Genomic DNA, 26031 nt, shown 5'->3' on the forward strand with positions numbered 1-26031 from the left:
CTTGAGTCCAGATTCTGAATCTTGAACTTTGCTTTCAGACACTGAACCCCAAAATCAAGAGCTTGGGGTCTTGGAGCCCCAAATGGGGATCCTAGAACTCAAGACCTCAAACAGTGTTTGGGTCGATAGTGAGGTCCTCTGGTGGTTGGGAGCCCAACTGAGAAGTGGTTGGGTCTGTGCATGTCCCGTTGACAGAAGTCTGGACTGCTGGTACTCCCTTGGGAATCTTGAGTACCCATGCACCTGAGGCCTTGGAGACCTGGAGGTTGGGGGAGGGGGTCAGGGTCTGCACTGCTGAGACCTCACTGGTGAGCCTTCCATCTGTTCACTCACCTCTCTGCTCACAGCCTGCCTTCTCTCTGCAGCCATGTGGGCTCCAGCCCAGCCTGTGGTCTCTGGCTTCTGTTGCTTCTGTCCCTTTTTTTGTAGCCAGAACCCCTCTCAAGACTCAGGCCCAAGGAGACCTTCTGTGTCTGTGCCTTTGGGTGCAAGGGCCATGGAGGAGCCTGGCTGGAGAACTCTTGTGGCTCTGCCTCTGCTCAGTTTGCTGTGGACCCTCGGCTGTGAAGTGGGCATGTGCCTATCTCTCTGCCCTCAGGACTGATGTAATCATCAAGAGAGATGCCCCAGTATGGGGCCTAGGACAGTTCTTAATAAATTTAGCTAAGTGAGTGAGATAATGGGGAGGACTCTCTGCACAACCCTGTCCTGTCTCTGTGTGTGAGATTTCCATGGTCATTTTCACAAGAGGACAGCACCCTGAGAGGCGACTTACACGGGGCCTGACTGACTGACCCAGGATGGCAGCCCAGCCTGTCTAGGAGGGCCTGGGAGCAAGATGACCCCTGCAAAGGGTTATGCTGGACAGGCTGGGCGCCGGGCGGGGCTGGAGCCTTCTCTTGCCCTCACCTCACCTGCACGTCCCACTTGGAAGGTCCCACAGAGGCGGGCCAGCCAGTTCCCCATGTAAGAGCTGAAATGAACCCTTTGCCCTTGGCCTGGTTCCGCCCATTCTCTTTCCAGGGAGTTTCAGGGTCAAGGCTACCAGGGCCCAGTTGCCAGAGGCCTTGTGTATGTGTCGGGTGAAGAGTTGCCAGCTCTTTTTCCAGGAGATGTGACTTCCATCAAGATGGCACTTGTTTTCCCTGCCATGGGGCCACCTGTTTCCCTAGATGGCGGGGTTAGCAGCCATGTGGCTGTAACACTCCTTGTTACCCATCTTAAGTCTGCAAGTAGAAAAATGTGGACATAGGTAACAACTGAGTGGTCAGCAGTGGCCTTATGTGGACAGCCAGAGCCACGAGCTAGGTCCCTTTGGTCAGTGGCAACCACAAAGCCTCGGGCTTTGCGGAGGCTGCGGTCGGTGCTCGTAGGGTCGCCTGCCTGGTTTCAGCAATAAATAATATGAGGACCCAAAAACCAAACCAGAACAAAACGTACAACCAGTATCTCTTGGGGTGGGTGGTGGGAGACTTTAGATCACTGGCCTTCCCGGGCCACTCGGTCGCTGAGCACAGGCTGGGTGCCGTCACCGGCACGTGTGCAGCTCGACCAGCCGCTGGCACTGCCGGCACCTGACGAAGCAGCACCAGTGGAACTTGCAGCTGCAGCGCTCGGCCAGCTCCACCTGTGCCGTGTGGAAGCCGCGGCCGCAGCACAGCAGCTCGCAGCCGTCGATGGCCTTGGACGTCTTGTTGCACGTCCGGCCCCTCGTGCCCAGCACGCCACTGCGCATGTCCTGCTCGCAGAAGTCTGGGCTGGGCTCCAGGTACACCAGGTCCTCATCTGTGTGCGGTTTGAACTGGGCGTTGCGAGGCACCAGTGCCCGGGAGGAGCCCACGCGGCGGGGCTCCACCTCGGTGGCCCCATCGAACTTCTCCTTCAGCGCGTGGCCCACCTGGCGGAAGGGTGGCACGGCTCGCCAGCACGTCTTCACTTCGCAGGAGCCCGACACCCCGTGGCACTTGCACTCCACCCGCATGTGTGTCAGGATGGCCTGTGGGGGGGTGGGAAAGGCCGTCAGGAGATGGCAGTGGGGGCTGGGTAGGCCTGGGGGGGTGACGGGTGTGTGGAGGTGGGACGCTGCAGGATCGGGCCTTGGGGCCAACTCTCCGGGCTCATTGTCCTGCTTCCTCTGTATTAAGGACCTGCTCTCGCCCGTGCTGAGCTGGTAAGCAGATCGGGGACAGGTGAACAGGTGCTGTCCCCACATGTGGGCACTCAGAGACACTGAAGGGCGGTGGACAGTGGGGGACGGGAAGGGCACTTTGGGAGCAGGTGTGGAGAAAGCAGATGGGGCCAGAGTTGAGCGTGAGCGAGCCTGTGTCTAGGGATAGGCCGTGCACGCTGCTGTGGGCACCTGCCCCGCCTGGCCCACTCCACGTCCACGGGCCTGCTGAGGAGCCCGTGCTGGAGAGCCTGCACCTTTCCTGGGTAGCCATATGTGGTGAGTACTCGGGGCCTGCCTGTGCCGTCCCCACCCTGGTGCCAGGGCGGGCGGTGCCACACTACCTTCCTGCCGGCCTCGTTGTTGTGGAGGTTCATGAGGGCCCGGCTGGACGAGGCCCCCTTGCTTCGCTCGCGCACGTCCACAAATGACTGGGAGAAGGCCACGCCGTAGGCGATGTTGTCCGAGCATCCCGACCACTGGAAGCCTGGGGTGCGGGGGGCGTGGAGTGGCTTGGTGAGCACGGGCCAGGCTTGCAGGCCCCTGCCTCCCCCTTGCCTCCTGTGCTTACCCTGAGGGCTGACCCCGTGCACCGTCCGGTCACAGCCGCACTTCTCCAGCTCCCCACTGCTGCAGGCCCGTGTCACCGCGAAGGCTACACCTGCTGAAGAGATGGCGTACACGAAGGCCGCCTCTCGAGTCCCTGGGGGAGGTAGAGGGAGGACAGAGCTGGGTCCCAGGGCTCCTTCCCAGCACCCTCCTTGGGAAAGAGGGAGGAGCACGTGGGCCTGCTGGGAGCTATGGGCCCAGGAGGGAGCGAGGCAGGCAGAGCGCAGCATGCCAGGGCTGAGTGCGCTAACGGCGGGGCTCCTTGCTGCACCCGGGTACCGCCATGACCACCCTGGGGCCCAGCCCATCCTCTCAGCAACACAAGGTGACATCTCACAGAGAGGGTAGGTCAGGTGGCCACAGTACACGCTGAGCCAGCAGAGGGCCTGGCTGCAGGGCCATGCCTTCAGCTCCCGTGCCTCACTGTCCTCACTGCCTTCTCAGGAGTCGAGCGATTTGTCATTTAGCGGAACCAGACAGGCTGGGTGAGGTGAGCTGACCGGGTGCTGCCACCATGAAGCCCTAGGTGGCACTGCAGCCCCAGCCTACCTGTCTGCCTTGACCTGTTCCCCAGTAGACCCTGCCTGACTCTGAAGGGGCCCTCCCTCCTGGGGACCCTGCTCTGACCCTTCCCAGGCTGGGCCTGTTGCTCAAGATGCCTTGCCTTCTCATGCCTTTAAGCCAGAATGCCGTCAGCTTCTAACACGTCATACCTCTTACTGATGAGCAGGGGGCCCAAATTACACCCCCAAATTATAATATCAGAGGGGAAGGACTTGGTTCCGGTCACGCAGCCAGGAGGCAGCAGAACCAGGACTCCAGCACAGGTCTGGGCCTCTCCGCTGTCCTGGTTCTTTCCTGCCCACGACTGCTCAGTGGTTCTATTTTGGTGCCGGCCCTCCTCCCCTGCCTGAATGGATGTTTTTATCCTCCTAGGAACTGTGCCTGGGGGTGTAGCTGTTGCGGAGTCTCTTTCTGGGGGTGAGCAGAGTGCGCGTGGCTGGCTGGGTGTGTGACCAGACACAGGCCCGGCTCCTCTCTTGGGTCCTGTGAGGGCCTCTGTGTGCCCTGACTGTCCTTCTGTCTCTTGCTGGAGGGTCCCTGTCCGCAAGAGTGGTGGGGGCAGGCTTTGGCCCCGTGGTTGGCAATTACCTCTGCGACACCCAGGCCTGTGCTCCCAGCTGCCCCAGGGAGCAGTCACCGTGGTCAGACAGAAACAAGCCCTGCCTCTGTACCCGCGTCTGCGGACAGAGGCAGCAGAAGCTCAGCGCTGGGGTGGGAGGCGGCTCGGCCCCCAGCCACTCAGGACGCCCTGTTCTTGGTGTGGCCCCTGAACTGGGGATACTGCCCCACCCTCTCCACTGCCCACTCTGTGCCCTGCCTTGGCCATTTTCGGCCAGTACTGGGGGGCTGGCTGGAGCAATGCAGCCTCGATGGCTGGAGGTGGAACCTTCTCCAAGTTAATCGAGGTTAATAGCAGGATCGTGTTGGTTGGTTTTATGCTGTGGCCGCCCAAAGAGAGCCGATTTCAGTTTCTGGTATTTCTGGTATTTCCAGGCCTAGACCAGCACAAATCTTTGCCCCAAAGACTAAGGGGGAAGGGAAGTCAGAGTGGGAGATAGGGCTGATGGAACTGGTAAGTGGCCTCAGCTCTTGACCTTGCTTGGTCCTTTCTCCTCCTCTTTTCTTGGCTCTCAGGAAGTCCCCGGCCCAGCCCCAGCTCTGGGCTGACCTCTGCCCCTGAGAGCTAATGGCCCTTGGGTGCAGGCTCTTCTGTGAGGTTGGCCAGGGAGACCACTGCCTCATTCCCTAAATCAGTATCCATCTGCTGGGACTCCAGCGCCCCTTTGCCTTGGCCACGGGGGAACAAGGACATCAAAATATCCTCAGCTGGGGAGTGGCCCCAGAGGAAGAGACTCCGGAAGGAAGATAAAAAGAAAAGCTAAAGCTTAAAGAGAGCTTACGATGTGCTGAAAAGTGTCTTAGCACTGTAGGTGTGTATTAATTTGCATACTCTTCACAACCCTAGAATAGATACTTTTAACCCTCATTTTAGCTGGGTATGGGGGGGGCACGCCTGTAATTCCAGCAGTTTGGGAGCCTGAGGCAGGAGGATCACAAGTTTGAGGCCAGCTGCAGCTACTTAGTGAGATCCTATCTCAAAATAAAAAGGGCCAGGGATGGGGCTCGGTGGTAGAGCACCTCTGGGCTCTATCTCTAGTAGCACAGCGTGCGCGCATGTGCAGACAGACAGACAGACAGACACACACACACAATTCATTTTATAGATGAGCGAACAGGTGCTGAGTGGTGAAGCATCCAGCCAGGAAGTGTGGGGCTAGAATCTGAGCTCAGAAAGCTTGGCGGAGCGTCCACCAGTGTCTCGGAACGCACAGTCTCCTCCCACCTCCCAAGAGTGAAGGCAAGAAAGGCGTACCCTAGGTCTCAGGCCGCAGGATCAGCCCAGTTCTTTTGGGGGTTTTCTAGGGGATGATGCACAGTCAACCTCTGCTCAGCACAGGAGGCCCCAGAGGCCTAGAGGACGTGCAATGCTACTGTGCCCCCAAAGGCAAAGGCAGTGACTTTCAGCCTTCTCTCTCTCTCTTTCTCTGTTTTTGGTCCTGGGGATTCAACCCAGGGGTGCTTAACCACTGAGCCAAATCCCCAGCCCTTTTTTAATATTTTATTTTGGGATAGGATTTTGCTAAGTTGCTTAGGGCCTTATTAAGTTGCTGAGGCTGACCTCAAACTTGTAATTCTCCTACCTCAGCCTCCCAAACTGCTAGGATTACAGGTGTGCACCACCATGCCTAGCTTCTTCCAGCGTTCTCTAATTGGCCCTGGATTCCAGCCCTTCAACTCCATCACTGTGGCTCCATGGGGTTCCTCACCCTGCCTGGGTGACCCAGGTTGAAGTCTTGCCTACTAGTGGAGGACATAGCAGGGCCTGCTTTCCCCAGAGGCCACTCAGACATGGAAAAAGCATCCTGGTACTCAATGTTATACTGCTATGCTGGAGTATAGCAGCAGGGGGTTCCCCAACAAGATGGTGGATGCTGCGCCTGGGTCAGGGGTTTGCCTGTCCAGCTGCAGGAGGGGCAGATCCTCGCTTCATCCTTGCTGGGCTAGAGAAAGGTGGAATTCTCAGGTGCCAAGGATACTCAGAGGCTTTCTTTTCCATAAGCCACTTGCCCCTTCCCACACTCAGCTCCTTCCTGCTGTTTTTCTTCCCAGAGTCCTCAGGGTCTGGCCTCAGTACATCTTTCCCAAGACCTGGGGATTCAGAGTGATTCTGCAGATCCGGTAGTTAAGTTTTCTACCGGGGCCTTCCCTGATGCTCTCTGGGGTTCATGACTGCCTCAGCAATGAGCCTCTGCGGGAGTCCCTGGAAGCTCGGTGGCTTGCCTGGGGCTCAGCAGAGGGCTGAGTGGGACCTAGAACCAGGGGGGCCTGTTTGACTCAAGACCTGGGCTCTGCAGAGCACACCACATGTGGTGTCTCTCCAGATGTTGGAAGGAAAGACATTCCAGCAGGCAGGAATATTGGGAGAACTGAGGCTGAGTCAGGCTGGCAAGAAAGCCACGGGCCCAGTGGTGCCCTGGGCACCGGGGGCAGGGTTTGTGGTTGAGGCCAGAGAATGTCCACACTGCCAGCATTTCTTGTCAGCCCAGGGAGCTGGAGGGAAGTGAGGCTATTGGCCCTGGTCTCCAGGAAGTCTTTCTGAGTTTAAGAAGCATGGTGAGAGCCAGGTGCAGTGACACACGCCTATAATCCCAGCAGCTCGGGAGGCTGAGACTGGAGGATTTCGAGTCCAGAGCCAGCCTCAGCAGTGGTGAGGTGCTAAGCAACTCAGTGAGACCCTGTCTCTAAGCAAAATACAAAATAGGGCTGGGGATGTGGCTCAGTGGTCAAGTGCCCCTGAGTTCAATCCCCAGCACCCCCCAAAAAAAAGAGAATCATGATGAGAATGGATGGCTCTTCTGGGATCATGGCCTACAAGAAGTATCTCCTGTGCGTTATGTCACAAAGCTTGGTGACAGCCCTGTGAAAAATCACATGACCAGGGAAAGTGCAGAGCACTTGGGGCCAGACAAAGCCATGTTAGACTCATTTGCAGTGTGACCTTCTCCACAACTCAAGTGCGGGGACAAGAGGGCCAGGCCCTTGCCAGTCCCCCATGTGCCCTCCCATTGTCATGGTCTTCCTGGGACTCCAGACCCTCTCCCTGACCTGCGTGCTGTACCGTATCAGAGTCAGGCCATAGCGTTTTATTTTCCGTCATCTTGTGTGTTTGTCCTCTGTAGCCTTCGGGGGCGTCCGGCCTGGAGGTGGCTGGAGCGCATCCTCCCCAGAGCTGGGTTTTTTTGGGACTGGGGGTTGAACCCAGGAGCACTCCGCCACTGAGCTGCATCCCTAAACCGTATTTTTTTTACGATTTTTAAACAGGGTCTCGCTAAGTTGCTGAGGTCGGCCTTGAACTGTCATCCTCCTGCCTCAGCCTCCTGAGTTGCTGGGATCCAGGTGTGGGCCACCATGCCCGACTTCCCAGAGCTCTTGTAATGTATCTGATAGCATCAGAAAGTGGCCCAGAAGGGAAGAATGTCCCCTTCACTGGGTCCACCTGACGTGACACTGAGGACAAAGGCAAGAGCACCTGGGGCTGAGGAGCATTTAGTCCAGTTCAGGGCAGAGGGGACAGTCAGTAAGGGCCTCCCCCACCCGCCCCCACCCCCAGGCCTTTCCAGTCCCTTGGAACTGTCGCACTGTGCACAGCCAGGTGAGGCACAGGGATCGGGCCATGGCCAGATACAGTGTTGGCCCTTCAGGTTGGCTCAGGTGAGAACTGCCACCTTCCACGTTGCTGGCTGCCCCAGACACCATCTTCACCAAATTCCTGGTAGATTTGTCATGCTAGAACACATAGCTTGACCCTAAACCACACCCTGGCCTCATCACTTATTCTTCCTCTCTCCTGCCTCTACCGCCCTCCGTGGCTCAGGAGCGGGGAAGTATGGAATTGGGGCAGTGAGACTGGGAAGTGTTGGCCCAGCCCTGGCCCTGTGGGCATCCGGCACTGTCTGTATGAATCCCCTCCCAGGAGGCCTGAGGTTGATTCTGGGCTTGTCCCCATGTCCTAGAAAGGAGAACACCAAGTCTGGAGAGGGCATGGCCTCACCCAAGACCTCACAGTCAAGAGCAGGTCTAGGTGCGTTACCACCCTCTGCTCCCTGAGCCTCCTTCCTCACCTGTGACACAGGAACAATGTCACAAGCCCAGAGTTGTCGAGAGGACAATCTGAGGCAAGACGGCACATGATAGATAGACCTGTAACAGATGGGGCTCCTTCGCTACCCAGAGTGGGATCTGCTGGCTTTGTCCTTCCCCATCTGAGGCCGTGACCCCAGCCAAGCTGCTCATGAGTGTGGGCACCTGCCAAGTCCCCGTCCTTGGAGCTGGGGGAGGAGAGGCCTGCCCAGGCTGGCAGTTGCTGTAAAGGTAGCAGCCTCTGGGGTGGCAGCTCTTCTGGGGTGGGGGCCACACCAAGTACTTCCCGTGGTTTTTCTCCCTGAACCTTGGTGTCGGGCCTAGGAGGAGAGCATTGCTAGGCAAGGCCACCGAGGCTCCGAGGAGTGGAGTCCCCCGCCTAGGATCAGCCTGCCTGCTCACCCTCCGTCTGCCTCATCAGCAATCCCTGGGCTTCCTGGGAGCCAGTGCCGTCTCTCAGGCCCGGGGTGGATGAGTCCCTTTTCTTCTTGTTTGTGGAGAGCATTGAAGAATGTTCCAAGAAGAATTCTACTAGGGAAGGAAACCAAAAGTAGGAGGAGGAGGAGCTGGGTGGGTAGGAAGGCTCACGAGTGTCCCCTGATCACGGCTGGCCTCGCCTGCTCTGATCAAGACGAGCTCGACTGAGCCTCTTGGGCTTCGGTCTGGAGCAGCTGCCACCAGGCCTGGTAGATTCTCCCATTACCCAGAACTCATTGACCAGGGCTGGGTCCCCTCCTTGGCTTCTGTCCCCAGGCGAGGAAGGCCTTCTGGTGGGGTCCTATGACACACACTAGCTTCAGGCCAGCATTGACCCATGCCTCCTCTTTTTATGTACCTCCAGCTCCTTGTCCCCAACCTGCTGTCATCAGGTTATATCCACAGACTGGCCCCCAGGCCAGGCTGGGCCACTTGGGGGGAAATGGGCAACGAAGCCCCCCGTCGCCTGGGACGAGCTGAAGCCTCGTGATGGAGGGGTGCAGTCGGTGGGAGGCATCGCCCTTCAGGCTGGAGTGTGATGCACACTGTAAAACAGTGCTTTAGACAAAGGCGCGTGCGTCTCTGTACAGATGGAGACTAGTAAGGCAAATGGTCAAAGTACAACACTTGGTGAATCCAGTAATCGTCTAGAGGAAGACCCTCTGCTATTTTTTGCACCTTTTCTGTAAGTCTGAAATTATATCAAAACAAAAAAATTACAAAATAAGGGGAGGATCCCCATCCCCACTGAGAACAAAGAGCTTCAGAGCCCAGAGGGAAGGACTGGGAGGGCTTGGAGAGGGAACTGCCGAGCCTAGGGAGAGGGGTTTGGTGTTGGGGTACAGGACATGGCGTCTGTGAAGGCAAGGGGTCTGGCAGGCCTCGTGTACGAAACCCTGCTGACCTCTCCAAGCAGTCCATCCAGAACACACCCTCGAGTACCCACGGCGCGAGAGGGACTCCCTGCTCAAGGTCTGCTGTACCAGGCTTCTCAGCTGGACAGCCTGGGCCCTGGGCAGCACCTCGCCCTGGGAGAGTCTGCTGCCGGCTGTTGAGAGCAGCACGTTTAGCAGTGCCAAGCGTGATCACGCCTTTCTGGCCTCTGCCAGCTCCTGGGAGAACAGCTTCCAAATTTCTATCACAGTTTGTTTCCAACAACATCCACATAGTTTGCCATGAGCCCAGCAGCCCTGGCCATCCAGGCCCATAAGTGCCAAGACAAAGGTTGGCCCAGGCAACCTCTTCCTGCTGCCTGAGCAAGTCAGAGGGCCCTGTCGACTGTTGGTGGCTTATAAGTGTCAGTTTTGGCTCAGGAAGTAGAAAAAGAGGCAGTTGGGGTAGAGTGTTTCTTGGTGCCTCTCAAGGAACCTTCCAGTTCCCTAGAACTCTCTTGGGTTCTAGCCCACCTCCCTTGGGTTGAACACCTCGTGTTTCTGGACTCAGCTGAGGACTGTGTCTTTTTTTTTTTCTTTTGCGGTACTGGGGGCCTTGTGCTTGCGAGGCAAGCACTCTACCAGCTGAGCTATCTCCCCAGCCCAGAGAACTGTGTCTTTGAGAAATCCTTCCCTGAGCACCCCAGTCCTGGTCAGGGGAGATGTCAACTTCCTATCCTGTCCATCATGGTGACTTCTATCATGGGGAAGAGCACAGACCCTGCACTGGGTCCGGTCCTGGCGCTGTGCCCCGGCAGGTTGCTGAGCCTGTGTGGGTTTCAGAGTCTTCACGTGCAGGATGGAGGCTTCTGCAAAGGGCTGCCGAGCCAGTGCTGCAGCGCTACGCAGCCTCTGGCCCAGGGTGAGTGCTGTGGCTGTGCCCCGCCAGGGCGAGCCCGAGAAGACAGGAATTGGCAGTGTTCATCCCTGCACCTGAGAAAGCCATGCTGGGGGTTCCAGGGTTTGCCAGGTGTACAGATACACGAAGCAAGTGGAGCCCAGGGCTCAAGCCTGATTCTCGTCTCGCCCTCTGAAGAGCCTTGGGCAGGTCAGCTCTGTCCCCTGCCTGAACCTCGGTCACTTCCTCCTCAAGACAAGGAGGAGGCCCCCGCTCACAGTCCCTGCGGCCAGCACTGACGCTGCTGTACACTGAATTCTGCCCCAGCGCACGCTGCATCGTCCTCCGCTGACTGGCCTCCCCTGGCTGCCGCAGCCGGGTCACCCCCTGCCCAGGGCCCCTCCCGAGGGCCTCCTGCCGGTTTAGCTCCAGAAATGATTTTGGCTAGTCCGGCCACTCCTAAGTGTCATTTCCCGACCAGGGTGCACACGCCGGTCCCTGGTGCCACTGCACACACGCCCCCGCCTCACCTTGTGTCACCACCTTGCCAAAGACGGGCAGAGAGTCAAGTGTGGAGCAGTTCCAGCGCCGGTTCCGGAACTGGTACTGGCACTCCTCGATGGCCAGCTGAGCGCCCCGGCGCACCGAGTCCATCACCTCCAGGTTCCGCTTGCACATCTGCACCTGCCTCTGGATCAGGCCCTTGAGTTTCTCGCATGTCTCCTCCTCGGAGATGCTCCCCACCGAAGACAGCTTGGCCAGGTACCTGGAAGGGGGCGGAAAGTCATGCAGGACCCGTCCTGGCAGCCCGCAGGAGACCTGCGGCTGACCTGTCCCAGCGACTCCTGGTCTCAGGCTGGGGATCTGTGTGTGGAGTCTGCACAGGACCTGAGGTGATAGGGCGGGAACTCGTTTGTTTGCTGAGGAGTGAAGGAATGCGGCCCAATCAGAAGGTACATAGAGAGTCCTATTAGAGTATGGAAATTTTCATGCTGATAATTAGAATAGCTGACTTTTTTTTTTTTTTTTTTTGCGCCCGGTGCTGGGGATTGAACCCAGGGCCTTGTGCTTGTGAGGCAAACACTCTACCACCTGAGCTATCTCCCCAGCCCTAATAGCTGACCTTTATGGAACCTTGTCATGACTGGGCTGAGTACTTTAGATCCTCGCTTAATCCTCTCAGCAAGCCAGTGAACACCCATTTTAAAGATAGGGAAACTGAGGCACATATATATGTACAAAGCGACACAGCCAGTGAGGGGCAGGGCAGGCCTTGAACCTGGTTTTGTCTGACTCTGTGGCCTTCGGTAGTGACAATTCCTTTATGTGATCAGGGGCTAGAATTGACACTGCAGGTGGAAGCTGCTGGGAGCCGGGTTTGCTTAACCTAGGGATCAGGCCAGGGTGCAGCCGGGCTGCCTCTGGCGCTGGTGGTGTGCAGGCAGCAGCCAGGTCCTAGGGTCAGGCATGTGGGTCGGACAGGAGGGCTCTCGACTCTGGCCATGTGTCGGAAGCATTTACCAGGCTTGGGGAACGCTCAGGTGCCTGAGCCCCGCTTCAGGCAGGGCTTGGCGTGCATCTCAGCTTTGGACTTGTCCCCAGGCACGGCTGGGAAGCCACTGGCCTGGAAAGCAGCTTTGGGTAAGCGCTGGTGGTGTCTTCAGTCTGGGACACCACGGTCCTCCTCCCTGCAGCACCAGCCCCCAGGCAGTTTCCTTCGCCCTCTGGTGTGGGGTGGAGTCTGGCTTTCCTTGTCTGTCATGGAGTGACAGTTCCTACCCCAGAGGGCCAGGGTGAGGGATGGCATAACTGGTAATGCCCCAGGCTGTCGCAGGCACATGGTAGGAAAGGTCATTGTAATGTCTCTTTCCTTAGGCACAGTAGGAGGGGGTGGTCTCGGGCGAGGCAGTCCAGCTTCCTCTCCCGCCTGCACTCCTTGTCTCCCAGGGCCCCTCTCCTGTCCCTTTCCTGTCTGCCAGTGTCCTGACCAGGCCCAGGCAGGAGTCTGAGCCTCTTGGACGGAGGACGGTAGGAAGATGGCTGAGAAGCAGGGAGGTGCCAGCTCCAGATGCGCCAACTGGCTTCTCGGTGCTGCCTGGGTGCTCCCTTCGGCCATTGCCCAAGGAAGGGGAGCCTCCCACAGGGCCAGGCCTACCTGTGGCACTTGGCCTGCAGGGGGCGCCAAAAGCCTAGCACCTACTGGCAGTGGGCCAGGCCACGCTTTGGGGAGGCCACAGGTGTCCTTCAGTGAGGGACAGAGTTGTGCCTCCCGTTGGATCTTTTCCTGCTACCACCGAGGTTTGACTCTTGGATAAACGGTGAGAGTCCCTATGCCCCTATGACACAGAACTGGCCTGTCCCCAGCTGGGCCTTTCCTCCTTCCAGTCCAGGAGGCCATGTCTGGCTGTGCCAGGCACTGGCCCCTGGAGAGGAAAGGCATTCAAGGGCAGGGGTCCCTGGGCAGGAGAAGGAGGCTTTGGAGGCCTGACTGAGCCCCCAGCCTGCCGTGACCTGAGGCAAGTCACCTCCCGCTCAGGCCCAAAGGGCTGTTCCCACTGTCCGATCAGTGGTCTTGTTCTAACGGGCAGAGGTGGGGTGTCCAGACCTCGAAGGCCTGCTGGTCCCGTGCCGGGCTGATGGATGGAGCCCCTGCCCCACACAGGGAGAGATGGACCGGGGGCAGCGCACTCCTCCAGGCTGGGCATGCGGTGGGCGACAGGCGGAGGTGACAGCAGCAGGGATGTAGGGGAGCTGCCGGCCTGCCATGGCTGTGAGCCACGGGACTGTGTCCAGGAAGAAGCCCCTGGGGTGGGTGTGTACCCCCACCGCCCAGCACCGGCCTCGCCTGGCAGGACGCTGCCCCTTCACATGTGTGAGGCCGGCCTCGCCCAGCCCTCTCTCCTGATCCTGGAGCTCGTCTAGGTGGCAAAGGTGGGCATGAGGTACCAGAGCTGAAGGTGGGTTGGAGAGGGGCTGCTGGGTGGCCTCGGCCTGCTGCCTCTGCCTGTCTCTCCCGGTGTCCAGGGGGCGCCTGGCCTCCTTTTACAGAAGAGCAAGCCGAGCCTCTGGAAGGGAGGTGGTCCTTCCAAGGACCCACCGCTGGGGAGCAGCAGCCCTGACTCAACTCCCGCCTCTCCCCGGCTGTGGGCCTGGATGGCTGGGGTTGCCACCCAGCCCGTCTCACGCCTGGCTGACCAGCGGCTCCCTCTGCTCACCTACTGGCAGAGAGCTCAGGGCAGGGGAGAGCAGGGAGCAGGAGTGGGCCCAGCTGCTTCCCAGGGCTTCCAGAGTCCCTCCCGCTCCCCCAGAGACACGTGCCGCTTGCTGTCCCTGGCCAGCCATTTCTCAGGCAGGGGGACTGTGCGGGGCCTGATGGGTTTCGGCTGCCACCCACCCACCCGCCTGCGCGTGGAGCTGGCCACCCCGACCTCTCAGCCTGGTTGCAGTGCCCCATGCAGGCTTCTTCCTGCTGCTCCTGAGTCCAGGCTGAGCCATCTGCCACCTGCTGCCCTGGCCACCCAGGACTCCAGCCACTGCCCTGCCATCGATCAGGTTACCCCGCCAGCCCAGGCCGCCCCTGCCGGCTCGCCGCCAGCCAGCTCGTGCCCTGGTCTTCTCAAATGGGGGCTCCGGGTCCTCGAGGCCCCTCCCAGGAGGCCCTCCCCGCAAGGCCGTGCGCAGCCTGCAGGCTGGAGGGCCCTGGCCCTGCCAGGGAGATCAGATCCTCTCGGCCACCTGCTGTTTTCATTAGACACTAAAATTAGCTGGGCTTGTCCCAAGCTTTTCCAGGTTTGCTTGCTTTTTAAACAAAATATACACATTCCTCGATGAGAATCTGTACCTCTGACTCCTCCCAGCTCTCAATCTGCACACGGAGAAGAGAGTGGAAGGGAAGAACCGGAGCGCTGGGGAGGCCAAGCAGGGCCCTGTCACAGGTCCCGGCCCTGTGGGTGTCCAGGTGGGGGCTGGGACGCCAGCCCAGGCCTCTCTGCCCCTCCCTTTGGCCTCCCTGCCGCCCGGGCCACATTTAGAGCCTCCTCAGGAGTGGTGGTGCCTGCGAGGCCCGGAGGAAGGAGGCCAGGCAGGCAGGAGGGGCCGGAAGGAAATGGAGCGTACCCAGCAGAGAGCTTCCTTGGGGACAGGGGTGGGTGGGCAAGATGACCACAGACCCCACCCAGGTGGACATTCTGAAGGAGCCCCCAGGGGTACCTGGTTCCCCCAGATCCTTACCACGCCCCCAGTGCTTCTGTGGCCACAGTAGAGGAGCTGGCTGTCCTCTCCTCCATGGCGCCCAGCTCGAGAGACCCTGTCCTCTATGGCAGGCAGTGTAGGAAGGGCTGAGGGAGCCACTGAGTTGCAACTGTCACTTGAGGCGAATTGGTGGACATCTTGGAGCCTCAGTGCTCTATGAAACGGTGAGAACGGTACCCAGGGCAGGTGCTGCTTCCCACTGTAGCACCCCTGGGTCACCACCACTATCCAGATGGCCTCCCAGACACGCTGTGCTGCATCTCAGCCCAGGTGTTGGGCTCTCCTAGACCTGGTCCCAGCCTTTCTTCGGCTGAGCTCGCCCAGTGGGTGAGACACTGCCGTTGGGAACATGGTTACTGCAGACAGGATCCCAGCTGGGGTGTTTTGTGGCTGTTTGTCTGGCTTTAATGTGCTGGGGATGGAGCCCAGAGCCCTCCTCGCGCTAGGCAGGGCTCTCCCACGACTCTACATCCCCGCCCCTCACTGCAGATTTTTGGCAGAATCTCTGGAGTTTGCAGAATTAGAGGATGTGTTTCCTGGTGATTGTGACCCGTGTGGCTGGCCCTAGGACATGGACTGCAGGGAAGGTGGGCAGGGGATGGTACTGTCAGGAGAGCAAAGCTGGGACCCTGAGGTGCAAGGGCTGGGGCAGTGGCATCCAGGACAAGCCAGGGTGCCAAGGGGACATGGGAATCATTTTGGGAATAAGGGGTGACTGGAATCAGGGACCTTCCCTTCCCGTCACCTGTGCCCTCAATCAGCAGCCACATGCCTCGGCATGTCCTTATTAGAACAGTGCAGAGTGGGCCAGGAAGTCTGCTCCCTCCACTTCCCAGATGAGGAAACCGAGGCTTGAGGTGTGTCTTTAAGGTCAGGAGCTGGTCAGGGTGGTCAGGATTTCAGAACAGGTCATTCTGGCTCCTGAGCCTGGGGGCTGGATGCTCAGGCACCAAAGATGGCCTGTGGTACTGAGGTCACCAGACACTGAACTGGGCCAGGTGGTCTGATTCTTCTGTGGAGAGATCTTTCTAGAGCCCTGTGTCTTTTCTGAACACGTGAGGGTGTTGGCGTGCTTTCGAGAGAGGTGGGTGGTGGTGGGGGACACATCTCAGCAGTCATGCTTCTATCTAGACCGTGCTTTTTGGGCCTGGGGTCACTAGCCACTGGGGCCTGGAGTCCCTGGAGGGCAGCCAGTGGGGCGGGGCTGGCGTTGGAGACCTCAAGGTCGCGTGTGGGCGGTGGGCTGCCTCTGTTCCTCCTCCTTCCCTGCCCTGCGTGACCCCAGGGTTTTTGGTGCCCCGCCGAGTTCCCTGGGCCTCGGGTGCATCCCTCAGTCGGGGGAACCACGGCCCGCTGGAGTGCAAGCCGCCCGGACCCTGGCTGCCTCACCCTCGGCAGCCCCGGCACTGCCGTCCCTCCTGCCTTCCCTGTTGCCATGACCCACAGCGTCTGACCCTCAAGCCCCTGTCTTTCGCTCCTGAAGCTCCAGATCCCCCGCTTCCTAGTGGGAACCCCCCTCCCCTTTCCCATCTCACCGTATTTGTTCCCAGGAGAGCTGGTGACTGACTCAGGGCCAGGAAGCAGCCACTCAGACCTGGGTCTGCATGGCCCTGGTGCTGTGCCAGCTGGCAAGAACTTCCCTTCTCTGCCCAGGTGGGGACACTGTGGGGGTCAAGGTTAGGGCATTTCCTGACCTCACCTCGCCCTCCACTCTGGCAACAGAAAGCTCGTTTGCAGAGACCTACCCAACTCCCGCCCCTAGAGAGCCTTTTGTGCCCTGTGGCCACTGGACCATTGAAGTGTCCTCCCCCAGGTGGGGAGTGAAAGGACATTGGAAACCCCAGCTGAGCCGTTTGCAGCCAGGGTTGGCTTCCTAGAGTGAGGCTCCCAGTTTCCAGCAAGTTCCTTGGCCTTGGCAGGTACCTTGTAAAGGCCCAAACTTGGGAGAACCTCTGGCTGAAGGACCCCAGTCCCCGCAGGCTGGCTGGGTGAGCCTTGGTGCTCCTCCCCACCCGTGCAGCGAGGGCTCAGGGCTCGGGGCTGCAGGTCTGCATTGGTCAGGTGGAGGAAGCGACTGCAGGCCTGGGATGGACTTTCCCACCAACGCCGTGCGGCCCTGGCCTTGCACCATGCCTGAGGCCCGGAAGCACCTGGCGGGTCTGAAGGGGCAGACAGAGCACCCACTCCCACGCATGAAGCTGCGTCCCTGAGGACCCCCACACCCTGCCATCAACTCCGATGTCCGCTTCGTTCTTGAGGCCTTGAAGCAGAGCACCCCGACTCAGGAGGGAACACCACTGTCTCCAGCTTTGGGGGAAAATCCCTGGGACCTCATCCTGAGATTAGGCGGCTGACGCCATGAGTGGAATGACAAATGGGCCTGAAGGTCCCGTCACAGTCCCAGTGGGAAAGAGGCCCCACCAGGCCCGTCAGCAATCCCTGCTGTGCAAACAGGCCCCCAGAAGGACACCTCCCGCAGGGCGCGTCCCTGCCTCCACCACCTCCCTTCGTCCCTCTCTGCAGACCAGGTCCCCTCCACCGCAGGGCTTGGCTTGGCTCTGACTTGGCGGGAACTTAAAACGCAATTTGGTTTCAGTTTGCCAGGAGATGGGGAGGCGGAGAGGGGTTGCGTGGGGAAGGGGGAGCTGCTGGGTCAGGGTGGGGAGAGCCTTTCCCGGGTCTGGCTCATTCACAGAAGAGGCAGTTCAGGTCTCAGAGATAAAACCTGGCAACTCCTGTGGAAATCTGGAGAGCAACCACAGGTCCCAGCTCCGCCTTCCAGCTGGGTTTACAGCAAACCAGCCGTGGCTCTCGCAAGCTCCCTTGCGAGGGTGCGGAGGGTGACTGACTGCCCGGGCCAATGGCAGGCGCTGTCACCCCCAGCTCCTGGCCTGCCTGTGCCCCGTTGGCTGGCCTGAGGCCTTCCTCCCAGAGGGAGGGACTGGAGGCGGAGGCTTGCGACCAGCACTCATCTTCCAAGCGCACCCACAGGGCCGAGCTGGGCGAGTTTCAACAGGTTTGGGGAGCGCTGTCTTGTCGGAGGCTTGCTGAGTTGCTCAACTGCTAATCCAGGGTTGAGGGGAGAGAGTGGAACCAGGCAGAAACTGGGCTGGCTGCTGCTGAGCACACCCCTCGGGCAGGGCCTGGTCCTGGGCCCCGCGGTAGAGGGGCGAGAAGAGGGGCAGGGCTGCAGATCTGCGGGTGCCAGCCGCCCTTCCTGACACCCACGGGACACGTGCTGGTATCACCTAGCCCTGGGGCAGTGGAGTGAAGCCTTCCTCCTACTCGAGGTCTTTGAAGATGGGCCCCACTTGACAAGAACGGCCTCTGCAAGGACTCCTTCCTTCCTGGTCCATCCACTGGGGCGGGAGGGGGGGACATGCCAGGCTCGGGTGTCAGGGCCACTCTGTCACTGCCCCGCCTTCCGCAGCAGCGGCCTCAGTGCTGGACTCATATTTGATACGAGATGGTTCTGCATGCGCGGGAAGAAAACCGGGAGCCTTGGACGTGTGAGAGCAAGTCAAGTTCAAGTCCCGATCCTTGGGGAAGTCGCTGCCCTCTGGGGCTCTGGGCGGGGCTCCTCTCCTCTGGGTGGGGAGACAGAGGTGCTGTGGCTCAGGTCTGGTGGTGGGTATGACGGTGCTTTGTGAACGAACAGTTCTTTCTCAGTGTGGGGGTATGATTTTGCCCCTAGGGGACATTTGGCCATGTATGCAGACATTTTTGGTTGTCACCTGGTGGGGTTGTCATCAGTGTGTGTTCTCCTGGCATCCAGCAGGAAGGGGCCTGGGATACTGCTGAACACCTTGCAGTGCAAAGGACAAAGAATTATCTGGCCCAAAATATTAATGGTACCAAGGTCGGGAGAAATCCTGATGTAAACTGTACAGCTCTGTGGGTGTGTCAGTGACTGTAATTCACTGCCCGGGAGCCACGGAGGGGCTCCCAGGAGAGGGACTCTTACTCTTTGGAAGGAAGGGAGAGCGTCTCTTAAGCTGGGGAACCATGAAACATTTTCTGGGGGAGACAGGCTGCGTCTTTGCTGGTGGGGCCGGCTCTCCCCGACACTTGGACTGGGGAGTCGCTTCCTGCGGCCAAGAGTCACACATCCCCACCGGGTAAGCAGGCCCACGGGAGCTCAGCCCCGAGAGGCACACCTGTGGACTTGCACCCTGAGGTGTGCCAGGGCCCCTTCGCCTCTCCCAGGGGCACCCAGGGCTGTTTCCAGTGACAGCCCCTCTGGCCTGGCTGGATCTCCTTGGCTCTCCGAGGCTCCTGTGGGGACTCTTGTTGAGGAGGAGGAAGGTGGCGGTTGAGTCTCCTGCTTGTGTAAAGATCATGGACTTGGTACAAACAGTGCTTGAGGACAACCTGAAGACCACTCCCCCCATCATCCCGTAGACAGACGGGACTCGAGCTCGCTGACAGCAGCCCCTGGGGCCACCATTTCTCTTGGTGCCTGGCACTGTGCCCAGCACGCCACATGCACGGGCTCGCTCTTCCTCCCAACCACCCGTGTGCACCACTTGCACCAATGGGTACCATTTTACAGAGGAGGCACCTGAGGCTCCAAGACGTTAAGTAACCTGCCTGAGGTCACCGGGCTGAGCAGTCTCCAGGCTGTGTCCCAAGACTCGCTCAGCCACTCCGCTGGCCTGTCTTTGAGTGCACAGGGACGCCCTCCCTTGGCCTACTGGGTTCCCGGTAGGGCTCTGCCCAGCACATGATCGCCTTCCCCCAGAAACCCATGGCGACGAAGCTGTGGCTTATCGATTCCCTCGCTCTCGCCAGTGCTTCCATTTGGGTTGAGAACGAGCTGCTGAGGACAGTGGCCCAGAGGGAAGAAGAGGCCACTCAGGGCCACCCCGCACTGGCAGAGAGCTGGGATTGGAACGTGTCTTCAAGTCCCAGTGCAGTCTCAGCGCCAGGGGGACCATTCGGAAACACTGCTGATCCCGGGTCCGAGGTAGGGCAGCCCCCTGGAGAGCTGGTCCAGGCCTTCCACCAGAGGACCATGCACATCCCCCACTCGGAGCGAGAGCTGCCACAAGCTGTCAACTGCTTCGGGTGCCAGAGGCAAGCCAATCAACAGCTTCCAGCCTCTCTGGGCTTGCCCAGGCCTCCGGCTGCAGGGTCCTCCCAGCTCCAGACTCCATCCTGCCCAACAGCTGCACACAGCGGGACACCTGGCCTCCCCACTGGGCCACCTGCCCCTGAGATGACAACAGACAGCACCGGCTCTGCAACTGGCCAGTTGACCAACCCTGGATGGAAGCCTGTCTCTAAGTGCTGGGCCAGGACGGGACACCCAGGTCCTATCCCTTGGTGTGTGCTGCCAGCCATCAGGCCTCCAGCTTGGCTCACCCTTGAAAAGATACGGTGCCACCACCTCGCCTGAATGGACAGCTGCCCGACTGGAGCTTTTTCTTCTAGAGGCAGCTTTGGGCCACACACCTCTGCCATTTGCTAGCTAGGTGGCTTTGCAAAACTGCCTTTGGGATCCCAGCTATTCTCATCTGTAAATCGGGATTTGAATACAGTCTGAACTACAGGGCGTTACTGACCCTGGCAATCGCTGTCAGGATTCCACAGCCTGCAGGCCACGTCCCCCTGTGATTGCTCCTATTCAGGGCTCTTTGCCCTGACGGCTATGTGGCACGTGCACTGTCCCACCCGTTCGTGGCTTTGCATTTATGGGTCCTTCTATTTGGACCCCAAGCCATGGCCTGGCTGTGATACCTATTCCTCCCAGAGTTGGTCCAGTCCCTGGCCTGGGGACAGAGGTGATACACACAAGGCAGTGATGCTGGCTCAGGGGGCTCTGCCCTGGGTCTCTTCCGATCCTCCCGGTTCCACAGGGTCCTGGGAAGCCCCTGTTCCTCTTGCCTTGTGCTGAGCAGAGAGACCCTTGGCTTGATGCCCTGGTGCAGCAGGAGCAAGCTGGGTCCTCCAGAGCCCTGCTGCATGGCAACCTGAACCATCACAGTCACCCAGAACAGGTTTGCCAACTCCCTTGTCCCTCCAGGCTGCCCCTCCTCACCCACCCCCCACGGCCGCACAGGCTCCAGAAGGGAGCTGCTGGAATTCCCCGGGGGTTTGCATGACCTAAAGCCAGGGCTGTGTCCCTGCCTGAGATCCTGGGTGTGGACGTGGCTGAAGGTGGGTGGTAATGTCACCTGGGCCACACTGGCTCAGCTTGGGATAGTCTTAGGGGAGGGGCTGGGAGTCTGAGTGCCCGGGTTCCCTTCTCAACTCTGAGTTTGGCAAGTAACTTCTGCTCCCTGGTCTCAGTTTCCTCATCTGTAAAGGGAGCCAAAAGGCCATGATGCTCCTTAAGGTCTGTCTCTCCACTGCCCACATCCCCCTATTCCCTGAAGGCCTGGGTCACACGCTCAAATTGCCTTTTTCCTTTGCCTTTTTGCTACCCTCGGTGCCAGGCGGTGCAAACCCAGTTCTTGTTCTTCCTGATCCTCAGACCTGTTTTGGAGACCCCAGCTCTGAGCCCATGCATTTGAGAGCCAGCTCCAGGGCCCCCAAGTCCAAACCAGCTCCCCTCCTCAGCTCTGTGACCCAGGCTCCACTCAGGGGGGTGGTCTGCAGGGGGCAGAGGGACGAGGTGGTGGTGCCCTGGTTTCTGTACACTCTGCCACTGCTCCCGAAGTGTTAATCAAATTAAGTCTCCAAGAAAAACAAAAACCCCACAGCCACTTTGGGCTGCCTCGGAGTCGCTCACTCTCCGAACAGCTGGGAGAATTCCACATCACCTCGGTCCCCCAAAGCCCTGGGTGGCTCTGACCCCGACAAACACACTCCTTCCAGCCTGCGGGGCCCGGCTGGCCACAATGACCTCATAGCAACAGCCATTGGACACTCGGGGCAATTTCATGGGAGATATTTGTTCTTTGGTCTTGATGCAGAGAGAATTTTTTCCTCTCCCGCTGTCTCCATGGAAACCCCAGCTACACTGTTGGCTATTCCCCTTCCTACCTCTTGCTTTTCAGATCAATATTGGAGCTTGGCTCCCCACTGGCTGCCCACAGCGGATGGGGGAAGAGCGCTGGGCAGGAGAGCCGGGGCCAGGGTTAAGCCTGGGGCATGGGGAAGTGTCACTCGGAGGGATGAAGGAGCCCAGCGTCCTGGTCTTGCTTCCTGCTCACGCTCAGGGCAGCTCATCCTCTGAGCTCTCTTCCCCCAGCAAACATCCTGCCCCTTTCCCAGGGAACCTTCTGAGCAGACCCAGCCGAGGAGAGAGACAGGTCACCAGCGGCTACCTCCCACTTCTCCTTAGGCAAGACCCGGGGAGGTGGGGCTGTTGTCCTCTTTAAGGGCTGGAAGGAGTTTCTTCCTGCCCCAGGGAAAACCAAGGTCCAACCAGAGCCGGCAGCGGGCTCTCAGAGGCTCGGTGTCCCGGTCCCTGTCCTCCTCCTGAGCCTGGCTCCCTCCCTCCAAGCAGAAACAGGTCCCTGCACGCCTCCAGCCCAGCCCGCAGCGCGGCGCAGCTTCGCGCGGGGAGCTCGCTCCCAGACTTCTCGGGATTAACCTGCTATTATGTCCCGGAGCCCTTCCCTGTAATGGGCTTCCTCAGTGACCTGTCAGTCCCGCTGGGCTGCGCCCTGCGCCGGGTATCCCATCCGGGCCGCCGCCCGGGTGCTCGCACCCCTTGCGCCCTGGGGCGCCCAGGGCCGCCTATGGGTGCGGACACCGCCGCCATCCCTGCCGCCTTTGGGCAGGAAGCGGGACCCGGGAAGAAGGGGGCCCCAGGGTCTCCAGATGGAGGCCCGGCGGCGGCGGCGGCGGCCGCGGAGAGAGCGAGCGAGCCTCTGTCCGGCGGCCGAGACACCTGCCGGCGCCCCCGCGCCCGCTGCCCCGCGCCGCCTGGCACCGGCCGCTGCCCCCGGGGCCTGCCCCGCCCCGCCCCGTCCGGCCCGGCGCTGCCGGTCCCGGCCCGACTTACAGCCAGTTGCTCGCGGCGGCCGAGAAGACGGCGAAGACCAGGAGGCGCAGCGAACGCAGGCACGAGCGGGGACTCATGGTGCCGCCGCGGGCGCTCGGCCCCGGGCAGCGCTGCGGCCGCGGGAGGCCCCCAGTCCGGGCGGCAGGTGGGCGCTCCGCGGGTGGGCTGGGGCGCGGCGCCGGGCGCGGGCCGGGGCGCGCGCGGCGGGCTCTGCCTCCGTGCCTGCCGGCCGCCCTGCCCGCTGCTGCGCCCGCTGCCCGGCGCGGACCAGACTGTCAGCGCCGCCCCAGAGCCGGGATGCCGCGGCGGCGGCGGCGGCGGCGGAGGCGGGCGGGCGGCCGGGGGGGCGGGCCGGGGGCGGGCCGAGGATGGGGTTACCTGGGCGGGCCCAGCGGCCCGGGACACCCCCCGGGGGCGGGACGCGGCGGCGGCGGCCGCGGCCACCCTCGCCCGCGGGACTGGGCTCCTCCCGGGGCCTCCCCGGCTGGGCGCCCAGGAAGACTTGGGGCCCAAGCTCGCTGGGGCACGCCTGGCTGCGCGCCGCCTCGTCCGGCCGCGCTAGAGGCGCGGCGACCCAGCTGCCTGGTCCCCACCCGGGCCTTAGGGACGGGCGGGCACAGCTCCCCCAGCCCGCGGCTGCGGGCACTGCAGCGCCGCCCGCGCCGCGCCCCCCGCCCCCAGCCGGCGCTGAAGGAGCCTAGATCCCGGCCCGAGCGTGGCGGACCGACCGAGAGCTGAGGCCACTCGCGCGCACCCAGGAGCCTGCGCTCGGGACGCCCGGGACTGCAGAGCGGGCGCTGGGTGCCGCCCGGCCGCCCCCGCCAGGCCCCTCCCAGCCTCCCGGCCCGCGCGTCCTGCGGCCCAGCCCCTCCCTGGCGCTCACCTCCCTCCAGCCTTCCGGGAGCTGGACGGGGCCTCCCAGCTTCGGGCAGCTTGGGACAGTGGCCTGGGACTTCGGGAATCTGAAACCTCGCTTCTGGCTAGCCACAAGTTCTGGGCGCGCCCGAAGCAGCAAGGTCTTGCCGAAGCTCCTCACCTATCTGAGCCTCGGCGTCGGAGAAGTAGACGCACCAGCGTGGGGTGGGGAGGATGGAAGAGCTCAGCGAGGGTCTCCTCTCGGCACACTCACCCCGGCTTGCTTTGCGCTTGGGCTTTCCGCGTGCCTGTTTTATTTATCCTCCCACACCAGGCAGATTCAACCCCGGTTGGTTTGCGAACTCAGCCCCCAGCGCAGTGTGGGCGGCTGCCGTGTTTGTGGAGTGAATGAATGACACGCACTAGGCTGGTCCGGAGAGCTCGATGCCACCCCATAATAGCCCATAATAATTATCTGCTCGTGGCCAGGCCACACCCTCTCCAGGTCACCGAGCCCATTCCAGTTCCTTCTCATCCCTGCCTTCCCCTGCACACCACAGCGCTCAGCGCTAGAGGAACCTCTTGTCCAAGTGAGGAAAGTAAAGTCTAGAGAGGAGCAGGGGCTCACCCCACCTCACTAGGGGCTGGGGACAGAGGCAGGATCAGGTCCCCACTGTTTTCTAAGCAGTGAGGCCGCCACAGCCGTGCTGGGTGCTGGCTTGGTGTTCTTCATTCCGTGGAGCAGCCGGGCTCAGCACAGAGGAGGGGCTCTGTAAACATTTGGCATTGAGACTGGGCAGAAGGTGGCAGGGATTTGTGGAGCCCAGCAAGAGCACAGATGAAGTTCACGTACCATGTGTCTAAATATTTGCAGGTTATAAATCAAGCTAACAAAATGTGAAATAAAATATGTTCTAGTCTTCTACTTTAACAAATAGACTTTCATGGAAGGCCTGCTTTGAATGTAGACTCCTCAGGCTCTTTGGACCCTTTGGAGCATGGGTGTGCAGAGAGAGGGGGCCCTGGTCCCTGGCCTGTGTCCCCTACCCTTCCCACCTCTGCCTCTATCCTGTCCTTCAAGAGAGTCTGTGAATATGTGTGAACATCTCAGCCTGCATATGCAAGGTCTGTCGGCCCTGCCAGCCCTCCATCCACCTGAGAGCTGCCCTTGGCCACCCCTCAGCCTTAGGACTGGGCAGACGGGTGGTACAGTCTGTCCTCAGGGTCTGGACCTGGGAAATAGAAGTCCTTGTCCTGTAAGTGGGCTGAGAATCACAGGTATCGGAAATCCCAGGGCTTGGATACCCAGACTTGACCCAGTAGAGGGAATACTTTCTCTTAGCCCCACGGTCTCCTTTCCTTGTGATGAGAAGGTAGCTGGAGAAGGGCCGGAGGGCGGAACCCCCAGGGTAGGATCCACTTGCACTTCGGTCTGAGGGTGGTACTGAATTACTGAGCACTTTTGTAGGCAACCCATGTACTTCCTGGAGACTCAGTATGTTATGGTGGGAAATAATAATAATTTAAACAGCAGCAAGCAAGTACATTAGGGTGGTCATATAATTTTCTTCAACATCAGGATATTTTTAAGCGTGAAGGGGGTACCTAATTGGAGGTTTTCTGGGGGCGGGGCGTCAGGCATACACCAGGACTATGCCATACAACCTGGGATGGGAGGTTCTGGTTATATATTAGGCCTGTGTGTCAGGTGCTGTTCCAGGAGCTTCACATGACTTCCGACCTGCAAGCCTTGCAATAAATCTAGGAAGTAGGTAGGGTCATCCCCATGCTGGAGATGAAGAAGGAAGAGAAATTCATGGTTTGCCAACAGTGATGGTCTGGGATCAGGAGTTCAGCTTGAGCCCCTGTCCTGAAGCATGTGCCCCGGACCTTTGGGAAGCTGCACGACCTTTAGTGTCTTCGCATCAGTGGGACAATGTTCACTGACTCGGCTCCTCCTCCTGGGATGCTTGGTGGCACTTGGGAAGCAGGGGTGTGTGAGTCCTGTGAGCGGGGGGGGGGGGGGGGGGGGTGCCAGACTCAGCTGAGCTGCAGAGGGAGGGCCCTAGGCCTGGGCAGAGAGGCTCGCCCTGATCTATGATAAGGGACAGGAGGGGCCCTGGTCTGAGTCAGTGGAAAGTCTTCATGGGAAAGTCTCTTTGAGGAAATGTGCTCTTCTCACTTTCAAGGACAGTCCATGAAGATAAAAATACAAATTAATTAAAAAGCTCAATTGCCACTAGGTCTTGTATTAGTGGTGAGGTGTATTGGGGGCCTCCTATGTGCCAAATGCTTTGCCTCCATTAATTCTTTCTTTCTTTGTTTCTGTTGTAGTGCTGGGGATCAGAGCCAGGGCCTGTGCATGCTAGGCAAGTGCTGTGTCACTGAGCTGCCTCCCGAGTCCTCTATTAACTCTTTAATCCTGGCCTGGGAAGTAGTTACTGTTGTGAGTTCCCTTGGCAAGTGCTAGGACAGGTGCTATTCTAACGTGCTCTAAATATACCCACAAACCTATGACGTAGCTACTGTTGCTCTTTCCCTTTTGCATATAGAGACACTGAGGCACAGAGGACTGAATGGATTGTTCAAGTCACACAGTTAGTAAGTGGCCCGGTCAGGGTTCAGCTGTAGCCCTGGACCTGACTGTCCTCATCAGTAGATGAGAGGAGTGATATCTAGGTCC

The 26031-nt window shown here is 59.9% G+C and overlaps 1 protein-coding gene and 1 long non-coding RNA gene across 4 annotated transcripts in view; one reads left to right on the forward strand and one right to left on the reverse strand.

The window, feature by feature from the left end:
• Positions 1–23680, reverse strand: WNT4 (Wnt family member 4). 3 transcript variants are annotated; one of them, XM_079126503.1, is made up of 5 exons: positions 23530–23680; positions 10819–11054; positions 2739–2870; positions 2512–2654; positions 1–1996 (listed from the first exon to the last, which is right to left on the reverse strand). In XM_079126503.1, exons 2-5 carry the CDS (start codon positions 10964–10966, stop codon positions 1529–1531), a joined length of 891 nt encoding a protein of 296 aa, XP_078982629.1. In that variant the 5' UTR covers positions 10967–11054; positions 23530–23680; the 3' UTR covers positions 1–1528. The 3 variants fall into 3 exon arrangements, with proteins under 3 accessions (XP_078982629.1, XP_078982628.1, XP_078982627.1); XM_079126502.1 differs by lacking the exon at positions 23530–23680 and adding an exon at positions 22494–23254 and having other exon boundaries at positions 1–1897; XM_079126501.1 differs by lacking the exon at positions 23530–23680 and adding an exon at positions 22494–23243.
• LOC306654883 overlaps positions 23386–26031 on the forward strand; it is a 5945-nt gene continuing 3299 nt past the window's right edge. The window contains exon 1 of the long non-coding RNA XR_013762118.1: positions 23386–23509. This is a non-coding gene — a long non-coding RNA (uncharacterized lncRNA). The remainder of the gene's footprint in view (positions 23510–26031) is intronic.

This window comes from Sciurus vulgaris (assembly GCF_902686455.1).
Source record: "Sciurus vulgaris genome assembly, chromosome: 1".
In the NCBI taxonomy this organism is placed as follows: domain Eukaryota; kingdom Metazoa; phylum Chordata; class Mammalia; order Rodentia; family Sciuridae; genus Sciurus; species Sciurus vulgaris.